Raw genomic sequence first — 13,344 nt, 5'->3', positions numbered from 1 at the left:
GTTGAATGCTTAAATTCTGACACATAAAGAGTGAACACTGGAAACCGTGAACAGCCACTTCCACAAATTTTTTCCCCATGAAAAAATTTGCATGGTCGTTATCGGGAATTGCCCTATTCTCCAATGTAGAGCAATCTCAGAGTTGGTATATTTAGTTAGGAGTTGTGGGAGGCAAATTCCCACACTTGATTAGGGTTTTAAAGTTTGTTTTTTGTGTTTATGGCCAAGTGAATTTTTTCCCTAAGAAAAATTTACATGTTGCGCTTTATGTGTTCGAAGAAAAGGTTGTTTGAGCATATAATATAGACCCCATATAAGCAGATTATCAAAAAATTTTAAACTCTGTAGACATTATTGATCTCTATTGCAAAGTTCTACCGCTCAAGGATATTTATTTTGCTTCTGAGAAAGGGAAACATAAAATGTGTCTTCTTTCTTTAAATTTCGGGTTTTGCTAGTATACTGGCAATGTAATACGGTTTTCTGTGTACTTAGCCACTTCAAAAATCATGCGTGATGAGAAGGTTTTCAGAAAAATTCTATGAAGTAGTAAATTGAGTCTGAATATAAGAAATACCTCCAAAACTAGGTACATCATTTGCGGTGGTAAATCAGGCCTGTCCCTCCAGAGTCTTATTTATTTGTTGAAGTAAATTTAGTTCTCCAGAGCAGGAGTGTGTAGAGCCACTAGTTTTTTGAAGAAGTAGAAGGTCAAATAGGACTGGGTCTTTCATCGCTTAAAAAAAGAGACTCAACCTATCTCAGAATAGCCGGTAGCTTATTGAATATAAGGAGAATTGTGTTAACGTATCTTGATAGTTGAAGGGTTAACACATTTAATTTTCTTGGATAAAAGCTGTTGGGGAGTTTCCAGTTGAGTTTTATGCTTGGATATGTATGTACCAAAAAGAACATTGCACTTGATGATGGGTCTGATAAGGGAAGATTACTTTGGATCTTGAAGATTTTTCCTTGGAAATTAATTGGCCCAAATAGAAGAATTCCCTGGCTTTGGTGGAAACAAGATAATCAAATGAGAGAGACTTGTTCACATAAGTGCACATATCTCTTATGATTATTTCTGTCTTAAGGTCTAGATACTTAACATGCATGGAGTGGCCCCTATCCGCAGCCTCTGTAACTTTTTTCTAATAAGTTTAGTCCATTCAGGAAATAGAATAAGCCCTTCATGAAACCAAACAGAGTGATGTCTGGATCAGTAAAGCTGCTTATGTCTACATAAATGAGTTCTAATATGATACATGTTATAGCTTTGAGTATAAAGTAGTGGGCATAAAGGAGCTAGCCTTGTACAATACAGCCACATTGGCTTTTTTTATCTAGGCTTCATATACAAACCATGTGGAGAGTTTAAGGTTGGGCAGGTCATCTACAGCTATGGACAGTGGATACGTGTCACTGATGAGAATGCAGCCTGGTATGCTATCTGGTCCCATAGCAATATTATTTTTAGCCTTTGACAGAAATTCTAAGACCTATTCCGTGATGATTTTAGGTAAAACTAAAGTTTCTGGGATAGTGGGGACAACACTATGGATAGACCGAGTAAAGGTTGTGTTAGCTGATAACTTTGTCGTTTCCTCAGACTCACTTAGCACACATTCATGTTTGTGTGTGTGTTTGTGTGTGTGTGTGTGTGTGTGTGTTTGTGTAAATATTTCAAAATAGTAAAAATAAAATCTAATAATAATCACCCTATCTACAAATTAAGAAATTAATAAGGATTTAATTTAATTAAATGTCCAATCTTAAATCTGAGCTTTATAACCCCATTTCATCATAATACCATAGTATGAATGTGATTTAATAATCCGATTACTGTATTTTAAATCAGATCTTTGCAATTCACTCTGCATTTAATAGATTTCTACATGATATCTGTAGTTTGCAGAGTGTTCATGTACTTGCATCACATAACTGACTCTACATATAATAGATTACTATATGATATATGTAGATTATAGAGTGTTCTAGTAATTACATCTCATAGCTGACTCTACTTTTAATAGATTACTATATCATATTTGTAGGTTATAAAGTGTTGTAGAACTCATGTTCCATATTTGACTCTGTTTTATACCTTACTATATGATATATGTAGATTATAGAGTGTTCTAGTAATTACATCACATAGCTGACTCTACTTTTAATAGATTACTATATCATATTTGTAGGTTAAAGAGTGCCCTAGTACTCATATGGCATACCTGATATAGTCAGCTATGAATATTATGCCAATTGTCTGTAAATCTCTTAAAAGTTTAGCAGGAATAAAGGAAATATAAATGTACAGATCTTGAAGACATTCTGATGTTAGTCATATGTTGTTTTATAGCAATGAAGTAAGTTATCTAACTTAGAAAGTCGTAATTTCATAAACAGTACTGCAGATACCTAGTCCTTTGTAGTCCGTGTTTGCATTAGGAAATCTTTGCTTATGTTCAAACTTTAATGCCTTTACTGAATTACACCTTAGCTTTTAAATAAAAATATATCAAAGGCAGAAAATGATTTATCAAGTGTAAGTGAAAAGGAAAAGATACCCAACCTTATTTTATTTCCCAGATTGTACAGATTCTAGCCTTATATTTTTGGTCTGTTTCTCATACAGTTTTTGCTTTACTGGACCTTTAGTACGCCATTATTTTTAGCTTTGCCCACATTTCTTGTGCTGAAAGGTTGAGAGGTATTTCAAGCAACAGTTTGATGCTGGAGTGCATTTTGCTGGTACTGAGTGACCAGTAGCCATTGAGCATTATTATCTGTTTAAACAACTTTTATGGGAACTTCCTTGATTCAGTTTTTGAAAAAGTGCCTATTTTACAAACATTTACTTATCGTTTGTGTGTGTGTGTTTTTTTTTTTTTTAAGGAAAGCAAAGGGATCATGGGATTATCTATATAAGATTGCAAACACATCTCTTAGTTTAAACTGGAAAGCTAAAATGGTGATGTCTCTGAACTTCCATGTGTTTATTTTGACAGAACCACAGACATGTTCAGTGAAAGATTTCAGATGTGCAAATGGAAACTGCATTGCTGCAAGATTCCATTGTGATGGAGATTATGACTGTGTCGATGGCTCGGATGAGGTCAGTTTTATTTATTTATTTACTTACTTATTTAGCTTGTCAAGATGCAGTGAAGAGTTAAATTACAGTGTAGTGAATAAATGTCTGCACTGGAAAAATAAAGCTTAACTTTATTAAAAAATATATATACAATGCTGTGAGCAAACAGCCACAGTGTCCACAGATACTTAATCTTTCTAATACAACAATTTCATGTGGAAAGTGTATCATAATTACGGTTTATAGATTCATTATCTCCAACAGTGTTACATCAGCAACAGGAAATGAATCTCCCAGACAAAGGAGACATTCTCCAATATCCTATACAGTTGTTAGGACATATTACTAACATATTAACACACGAGGAATTAAACATGTGGTGAGTTTTGGAACACATGCAAGGCACTAGTTAGATGATAATGCGTGCAATGAGATACTGGCTTACGTTTGTAGGTCATACTAGTGGGTGCAAGAGTACAGTAAAAATTTGTCGAACAGTAGAACAATATGTAAAACTTATGAAGCAAAACACTGCTTCTGAATACATATCTGCTCTATATATATATATATATATATATATATATATATATATATATATACACACACACAGAAATTAAAGCATGTTTCAGATTAAATATTTACAGTGTTTAGAAGATCATATTAATTTACATGGAAGCACCCACTAGTATTCTGAACAAAACGTGTTTCCTTCTGGTGAAGAGCAGTGATGTAAAGGCAAAATTATGAAGTACAGAGAAAGAATAAAATCTACAGTATTGTGCACTCTGGAGCTAGTGGTCCCAGCAGAAAGGGAAAGGGACACTTCTTTTATACAACTCTGCAAGATTACTGAGGTGCAACTTTTAATGATCTGTTTCACTCATACCTTAGGAGTCTCTCTCAAATTTGACCTCAGCCCACAGATGAACCTCCAAAGTCTGACCCTCTTAGTGCTATGGTAAAAACATTCATATCTGGGAAAAAGAGGAGCTATTTTAACCCTACTCAGCTGCACTCTGTGTTATATACTAGTTCAAAATCTCTCCGATTTCCTATATATCCCTTCATATAATTCCACTAGTCAGTGATGAGTGGAACTAAAACTAGCCTTCCCATTCATAGAGGCCATGTCCATCTTATACTCACTCTTCAGATGTTTCTCTCCAACTCCACTGTGGGTCTTCATGGTGATCATATGACTTTGTCACCAAGTGATAGCCATTTGCAGTGGTTTATAGTGATCTGGGTGACAAGGTGCTGATCATGGCTCTTCCTTACTACCACCATTATTTCACAGATATTGGTTTGCACATGCAAAGTATGGCATGGATAGGTAAAGCATTCTGTCCCATGTTTCCATATCTACTAACTTTAGCAGCATGTTTGCAAAGTATATTAAAATGTGGTCTGGACATGGGTTTTGTGAAGGCTTACATGAGTAGATATGTATATCATTTTGCATCACTCAGATTCCCTTGTGAGCAGCACATGTATGAGCAAACGTCTAATAAATCTTCCAGCATGGATAAGTGCTACTAAAGTAGATATATATACTATGTGGTGGTAGTTAGCACAATACAATTACAATGTACTTAATAATAATGAGGAACTATGTTTTGTAAAAGAACCTGAAACCATAGCCACTGCCATTTTGCTTTGGCTAAAAATGTATGTGCATCTGTTTCTTTTTTCTTTCTTTCTTTGTTAATTACTTCAGTGGCACATTTTCCTTTCTGGAATCACTTTGAAATGCTGTATAGTACTTTTCTGTCACTACAAAGTACCAAGCATTGCATTAAGAAGAATGGAAAACTGATTTCCATTCGTTTGTGTGTAGCAATTTGTACTGCTTGAAACTGTGGCTTTGTTACTCCCTGCCATTCCAACAAAACAAAGAACAGACATTAAAGTATAAGTTTATCTCACTGATGCATGTTTAATAAAACATCTGCATGCTGTTCACCCTCATCAGGAATTTCAGAATATTACTTGCTACCATGCAATAGCTCTATGTTGCTAATAGTGTCTGTTCCATTTTGACTGCAACAGTGCAATGTCAAATAGTGATCTGATGCTATCCGTGTCATTATTGATCATGGAAGGGTCTAGGATCCGACCTCGGATCTGAGCCAGCAACTAAGAGGACAGCTCCTGAGCTCAAGCTACCCACAACCCTCAGATCTCATTTGCCACTATTTTGTATGGACATGCTTCCTGCAGCCCAGGTCTTTAAGTTACAGATACGTACTATTTCTCTCTCTTTTCTTCAGGGTTTCTTTCCTTTCTTCAACAATCCACTCTAAAAGTAAAAACAAAAACAAACAAAAAAAAAAACACTTGCCAGTGGCTATCTTGCTTATCTCTTTTTTTTCAGTTACATTCCTCCCTTTCTGGTAGTGTTTAAGTCTCATTCTACACCCATTTTTCTTCTCAGGTCCTTTGGGCAGTTTAATCCTCTTGCCTCTTCCCCTTTCTGTCCTTTCTCCATACCCCCTTTTCTTGTTGTTTAGTGAGCGGGTGGCGGATGTTTTTGTGTGTGTGTGTGTGTGTGTGTGTGTGTGTGTGTGTGTGTGTGTGTGTGTGTGTGTGTATGTGATGTCTGAGAAACCCACTGGAATTAAACAGTGCTCCTTGTGCAGTCAGAAAATGCCCCATTCCAACGCACACAAGGAGTGTGTTTATTGTCTGCGAGAGCCACATCTGGAGGTTGAATGCAATATTTGTGACGGATTCAACCCAAGGGCTCTCCTGGAGTACAGGAATAAGCTCTTGCTTAAAGGGCTTGACAAAGGGGGTCCTATGGTCTTTGGTTCCCATTCCAAGCCTCTCTGTGATCCCAAAAGGAAGTCTTCTTCCTCCAGGGATTCTCCTGCCAAAAAGCTGAGGCTCATGGATTGCAGTTCCCTGGATCCAAGTACAACCTCCTTGGCGTTGGATCTGGGCTCTTCTGCTTCAAAAGCCCTGGCTCCCTCTGTCTGATCTGAGACCTCAGATTCTCGAAGGTCCATTGATCTGACCTGACCCAGACGCCCTTGGATCTGACCCTCTCATCGGAGCCATCAGTGGTGCCATTTTTTCCTCGGTTCCAAACAGACCTTTAGATTCAATGGTTTTGTCAGAGCCAGTCATTATTGAGAGCTCTCCCTCCAGATGCAGGTTATCAGATCTGAGGTACACAAGTAGTTCTCCATCCCAGGACCGCAGGCCCTCAGCTAGGTCAGGGCATTCCTCCATGTCTTCCAGATCCACTAGGATCTTACTCCCCTCAGGCATGGATAGGATAATGAGGAGCTTTCACCAGGCGCAAATCAAGTTGGGCTTATTGTTATCCCCCTGCTCAGTTGCCTAGGGAATCCTCTCCCTCCGTTGGACTCCTCTCTCCTTGGCAGACATATGTGAGTTTGGACCTTCAGATTCAAGCATTCCTAGTGAGAGGCTGATGATGTAGGGCATATTTCCCCTTCCCACACTGTCAGAGTCCCTAGCTGGCTCAGTTCTGTTGCCCTTGGAACTGGCTGTGCCTTTGCCCTGCGAGGTTGGTGTGGGTTCCTGGGGAGTGGGGTCAGGCCCAAAGTTTTCAGACCATTCCCTCCCTCTGGGTGCCTCTGCACTGGACAACTCAGGGCCTAGCTGACCAGTGCAGAGGCAACCAGGGGGAGGGAATGCACTGGACAGCTTGGGGCCGATATAGTCTGGGATATTGGTGCTGCATCAGGGTCCCCTTCTCCTTCCAGGGTGACTGTAGCCAGTGGGGAGCAGGCGGACTTTGTCCAGTCCATTGGCTTTTTGGGTGATAGAGAGGACTGTCTCTGGCTGCGCAGCTGCCTCTTCTTCATTCCTAGGTCCTACCCTACCCCTCTTGACCTTGGGCAGCAAGACCTCATCATCCTTCCAGTGTCAGCACTCCCGTGAGTGCTATCAGATGGGAATTACCCCCTTCAGGATCCCTACCTCTTCTGAGTCCTCAACAGAGCCCACCATGGAGGAGCAGGAGCATCCTTGGAAGAGGATGTGCAAGAGGAGGCACTTAGGTTCATAGGTTGGTACTAGGCTATTGACCCTAGGGCCATAACAATTCCCTGGCTATTTCTTCCCATAGTATTTACTTCCCTGGACCCCTGTCTAGCAGGGTGACTGACGTGATCCCTGGGGTGAATTTCCTTTTTCCCATCCAATCATCAAGGTTCCTTTTGAAGAGGGCCAAAGAGGTGCTCTGCTTGACATGTATGGGCAGTCTATTCCAGAGTCTGGGGAGTCTCTGGGTCAGGAACCTATCCCTTCCAGCATGTTTTGTTTATTGTGATGACAAGGTTTAGATCCCTGGAGTGTGTGGCTCTGAGGGATTGGGATTTCTTTAATTATAGCATGTCCAACAGCTCTAGATTTGACATGGCCTTGTATGTTAAGCAGAGATCACCTCGGAGTAGACTATATGCGACAGAGTATAGCTGGAATTTTTTAAGACGGTCAGCATAGGGCATCTGCTTTAGGCCTGTGATTCTTTTAGTGAGGTATTTCTGCGTACTTTCCAGTTGTTACAGATGTCTTGAGAGGTACATACCAAATGGGGCATTGTATTCTATAATGGGTCTAATGAGGGACGAGTACAGTGGAACAATGACCTCCTTTTTTCTGGATGAAAAGCCCTTGGTGATGAGGTGTGCCACATAGAAGGATTTCCTGACTGTTGTGGTGATGTGGTTATTGAAGGTGAGACCACTGTCCACCTGTGTCCCTAAGTCTCTTATCACACCTTTGGTGTTTAGTGTACTGCCACCTATGTGGTAATTCACGGGTACATGTTTTTTTCCCAAAGGGGATAACTATACATTTCTTGGCATTGAGCTTGAGCCCATGGTTCTGGCACCAAGCATCTGTTTCTGTAAGGCCCTTTTGTAGAGTATCAACATCATTTGGGGATTCAATAATGGCTCCCAGTTTGCAGTCATCTGCGAACTTTGTTAGCCAGAGTACCTTAGTGTCGGCCTGTACTTCAAAGAGAGCCTAGAGCATCCCTCACTGAAGACACAGATTTCGAGGATAGAGATGGTTCCCCCAGACTTCCGTCTGAGGAGGTGTCCTTTTGGGGACATCCTCAAGATCCTTAAGCAGAGTGGTGGTTGGTCTTCCTCTCACCCCGTTTTTAGAGGAATCTGTGTTTTTGAAGGCCTTCAGGATGAGCCCATCTTTTACTTGGGTGTCTGCCCCCTGCCAATGAGTTCATCCAGCTCATCTTCAGCAGGGCATGGAAGGAGCAGGACACAGTGGTACCAGTCCCAAATAAAGATGATAAGTTCCTAAGTCCCCCCAAGGACAAGGCTTTTTGGAGCAAGGGCATCCCCGTTGATGCTATTGGGGTGACTGCAGCTATTAAAGAGGAGCTCGCTGAGTGGAGCTTTAAGGTACACCACCCGAACAGGGAGTCTCGGGCAGTTGACAATTTTGGGAAGTGCTTGTTTGCCTTAGCTACATTTGGACTAAGAGCAACCAATTACATGGCACAGTTTGCTCAGCTGCAAAGGGACTTGGTATCAGAGCTCTCCGCTTCCCTTTCTGAGTTGCTGCCTCCGGAATGTCTTAAATTGGTCTCCCCAAAGTTGTTCTCTCTAACTTCCTGGCTAACGCCTTGATGAGGTTGATGTCCAATGGAGTGGAGGCCACCTCTTCAGCTGTGGGCATGGGCATTGGTATTAGGCATCATGCCTGGCTTTACCTTTGCAGGTTTGCAGAACCCTTCAACGCATCATTCACTAATGCCCCTTTCAACAGGTCAACTTTGTTTGGGCCTTCTGTCAAAGAAACCTTAACCTCTAGCAAGCAGGAAGAAAAGAATCTGTCACTGGTCAGGATCAAGTTCTCTACACCCCAATGACATTTTTGCAAAAATCAGAAGGGGAGTAAGAAACTGTGGTTCCACAGGTCTTCTCAGTCCTCCTTCCCAGATGCTTATCAGGAATCCTCTTCCTCCAGCTGAGATAGGGAGTTTGACAGCAGACACTGCCCCAACCCTTCTTGGAGAAGCACCTACAGTGCTCCTGAAGTTTTGCCTCCCTGTCCTGCCTTGGAGGCAATCGGGGGGGGGGGGGTTGACTCTCTCTCTCTCCACCAACTAGCCTGGTCAAGTATTACCTCAGATTTGTGGGTGTTAAACATAATTTCCAGGGGTTACTTCATCCCCTTTTTTCAGCCCCCCACAGATCAAAAATCTCTCCTTGAAGTTCCACCCCTCCACAGGGAGTTGGCCCATCTCAAGGTTCAAGAGCTCCTTCAAAAAGAGCCATCCAAGTAGTCCCAACAGGACAACAAGAGTCGAGAACTCTCACTTCTTTTTGCTGCCCAAGATAACTGGGGATCTACGTCCAGTTTTGCACCTCAGCAAAGTAAACTTGGTCAAGAAGTGGAAGTTGCAGATGGTCAGTGTTCAGTCCATTTTGCCTCTTTTGCTCAAGGATGACTGGATGTGCTCTCTGGATCTCAAGGATGTGTACTATCACATCATATTGACAGATGCTCCAGGAGATATCTGTACCGTTGGCAGGGGGCAGTCATTACCAGTTCAGAGCACTGCCCTTTTGACTCACCACAGCCCCCCAGGTGTTTACCAAATGCATGGCAACAGCAGCAGCTCATCTCTGACTGCAAGGTTTCCAGGTCTTTCTATACCTGGACAATTGGCTCCTCATGGCACCTACAAGGCATGAACTCACATTAGCCATGCATTACCCTCTCAGGCTTTTTCAGAATCTAGGCATTAACAGTCAATATGCCCAAACCCCATCTTTCTCCATGCCAGAACCTTGAATTTATTGGTTTCCTTCTGGACACGGTGTCAGAAACCACAGTACTTCCCCTATGCAGTGTCCTGATTATACGAGACCAGGTCCATCAGTTGCTGGATCTGGAGCATCCCACAGTCCACTTGATCTTACAAGCACTAGACTCAATAGCAGCAGTGATCCAGTTAGTGCCTCTCACCTGGTAATCCCATGAGGGTTCTGCAGTGGACCCTAGCGGTGCAATAGTCAGTTCAGTTTCATTCCATTTCCAGGACCATCAGGATTTCTCAGGCATGCAGATGCCACCTTGCTAGGTGGCTCCAAGTTCAGGATCTTCTTCTGGGAAGACCCTACAGTGACCACGGATGCCTCTCTGTTGTGGTGAGGGGGCATTTTTGGGGCAGGACAGCTCAAAGCACATGGTCCCCCTTAGAGAGCAAATTGCACATAAATGTCTTGAAGATGAAAGCAGTCCTTCTAATGCTGCAAGCTTTCTAGGACTGTCTCCCTCTTCAGACCATTGCAATTGAGGCAGAAAACATGGCGGTGATCTGGTATATCAACAAGCAGGAGGGAACACAAACTTATCCTCTGTGAAGAGAAGCAATGAGAGTGTGGGAATGGGCAATGTCTTCCAGGCACTTTCTTCTTGCATTTTACATTCCCAGCAGTTCCGACATATTAGCCAACAAGCTCAGCAGATCTACCCTGAATCCTTACAAGTGGTCACTGAACCCATCAGTGACATGTTAGATATTAGACTGCTGGGGTCTCCCTTGCTGCAATTTTTTGCCTCTCCGATCAACCACAAATGCAGCAACTACTTTACCCTGATCCCCTCCACGGGGGAGTCATCCAGAGATGCTCTGGTTTACGACTGGCTCCTGGGACTTATATTGCTTATCCACCAACTCCTCTCATTCCCAAAGTCTTACAGAAAGCCCATCGTCTGAAGACTCATCGCATCTTCACTGCCCCATTCTTTTTCCCTCCTCTGATCTCATTTGAAATATCTGCCCTGGATATTAGATACCATTCCGGATCTCATTTCAAATCCATGGGGGCTTCCTCTTTACAGTCTCCATTCTCGTCTTCTGACCACTTGGTTTCTCCACTTCCAGTGATTCTGTCCCAGTCCTGGATTCCTTCTCTGGTTAAGAGCATTATCTTGGCATCCCAAAAAACGTCCACCAAGAAGGTGTATTACAGCAAATGGAAGAGATTTTTTGTTTGGGCAAGCGATGCAAGCTATATCCTTTTTCAGCTTCTATCCCCAACATTTTATTGTTCCTGGCCTCTCTTTTTTAGCAAGGGGCCAGTTTCTCTATGATAAAACCCCGGTTGGGATTATATCCAATTTCCATTTGAATGAAAGTCCCACCTTTTCCTCCAGGCTAAGACCTTCTTCAAAGGGATCTTTCTTCTCAGATCTCCTATCAAGGATCCCTCTCCTCCACGGGATCTCACTCTGGTGTTGCAGTCTTTGACACAGAAGCCATTTGACCCTGCGTCCACCTGTGATCTCAAATTCCTGTCTTGGAAGATGCATTCTTGGTGGCTGTTACTTGGGCCAAGAGGGTCTCTGAGTTGCACGCTGTCTGTATGAAAGCCCCTTTCATGGCATTCCATAAGAACAGGGTGTCTCTCAGGACCAATCCTTCATGCATCCCTAAGGTAGTCTCAGAGGTTTACCTCAACCAATCTATTCAGCTTCATGTGTTTTTCCCCACTTTTTCTAACAAAGGGGAGAATCAGTTGCATTGTCTGGATGTCCACAGACAGTTAAATTTTTACCTCAAGAGAACTGAAAATTTTTGGAAGTTTGATCAGCTCTTTGTTGCCTTCTGTCTGGCCAGGAAATATCAAGCAGTTTCTAAAGTATCTATTTCTTGCTGGATTGCAAGCTGTATCATTTACATTTACAAAAGCAGACATCTGGAACTTTCTGAACTAGTTACAGCCCACTCTACTATGTGAGTAGCCGCATCTTCTGCCTTCTTGGCAAAATTTCTTTCTTTTGATGAGAGTTGCGCCACTGCTACTTGGTCTAACCCCCATACCTTTGTTGCACATTATAAGTTGGATATGGTGTCCAGGAGCAGGGCTTTCTTTGGTTCCTCTGTGCTCCAGCATATCCTTACCTGAGACCTCCCAGGTTCATAGTAGCTGGGGACACTGACCCATCCGTGATTAATAATGATACAGATAACATTAGATAAAGAGATATGTACTTGCCATAACTTGGAATCTGTGCTATCCAGTGTCATTATTCATCCATGTTCCCACCTTCCTTCCCCCTCCCACTGGAGATTTGGGAGTTACAGTGGGATGTATCCCTTGGCAGTTGTTCTTCTTTATAGGGAGTATTCACTGCCTCCTTTCCTTCTATCCAACAAACTCAATCTGAGGTTGTGGGTAGCAAGGGATCTTGGCAAAGGGAGGAGCTTGAGTTCAGGAGCTGTCTTCTTAGTTGCCAGCTCAGATCTCAGGTTGGATCCTAGACCCATCCATGATGAATAATGACACTGGATAGCACAGACTCCAATTTATGTAAAGCAACATATCTCAGTTACATTTGTAAAAAATGTGTTTCCCTTTCTGGTGTTGGATTACTGCGTAGTGAAGAAAAGTGTTGCTAATTTCACTCAATAGCATAATATTAAAAATAGCATTGTGAAGTTCTGGTTTCTGCACTCATTCTGAAAAGGTTGGGTCATACATATTGATGATAATCCAGTGGAGTATCACACAGCTGAAGTAAGCTCATCTTGAAACACATCAACATCCCTACTGATTAAAAACACAAAAAGCACATCTGTAAACTTCATGCACTTATTTGTCACACTCCCATACAGAAAGCGCACTTTGTACATGTGGGACATGCTCCCTTCCTCATGGTTGGACCGCCTAATATACCCTAAGACTTATATAATCATCTACAAGTTCACACTTACCTTGGATTAAGTGCCATTCAAGACACAGAGTCATAAACAGGTGTTTCCCTCAGCCTTCATTCAAAGCTTATGCTCCTTCTATACAGTACACATCAAGCTCAGACTGTATCTCCTTACCTACACACATACACACTAACTGACAAACAAAATGCACATGCATCATAAGCTTACCTTTCCACCACACACTTGCACACCACAGACACATACACACACACACCCATGCATGTGTGCTCACACACACACACACACACACACACACACACACACACACACACACACACACACAAACAGACATTCATGCATGCCCACACACACACACACACACACACACACACACACACACACACACACACACACTCACACACACACACACACACACACACACACACACACACACACACACAAAACCATTCATGCGTGCCCACACACACAGCCATGCATGCGTGCCCCCGCACACAACACAATCACAGCCACTGGCACAGACATCAAACAACCTTTTAAACAACTTCATTTCAACCTCCAA

At 42.2% G+C, this 13,344-nt stretch overlaps 1 protein-coding gene across 1 annotated transcript in view; it reads left to right on the top strand.

Annotated features, from left to right (window-relative positions):
• LRP1B (LDL receptor related protein 1B) overlaps positions 1–13,344 on the top strand; it is a gene marked incomplete at its 5' end in the record, with an annotated part of 5,941,474 nt that overhangs the window by 4,629,418 nt on the left and 1,298,712 nt on the right. Inside the window, one exon of the mRNA XM_044073672.1 lies at positions 3,006–3,112. Coding sequence (XP_043929607.1) covers positions 3,006–3,112 — 107 coding nt within the window. The remainder of the gene's footprint in view (positions 1–3,005; positions 3,113–13,344) is intronic.

Source organism: Protopterus annectens, chromosome 6.part0 (assembly GCF_019279795.1).
Source record: "Protopterus annectens isolate FY-2018-M chromosome 6.part0, PAN1.0, whole genome shotgun sequence".
Classification (NCBI taxonomy): Eukaryota; Metazoa; Chordata; order Ceratodontiformes; family Protopteridae; genus Protopterus; species Protopterus annectens.
The sequence above is the reverse complement of the archived record's forward strand: the minus strand, read 5'-3'. Positions and strand labels throughout refer to the sequence as shown.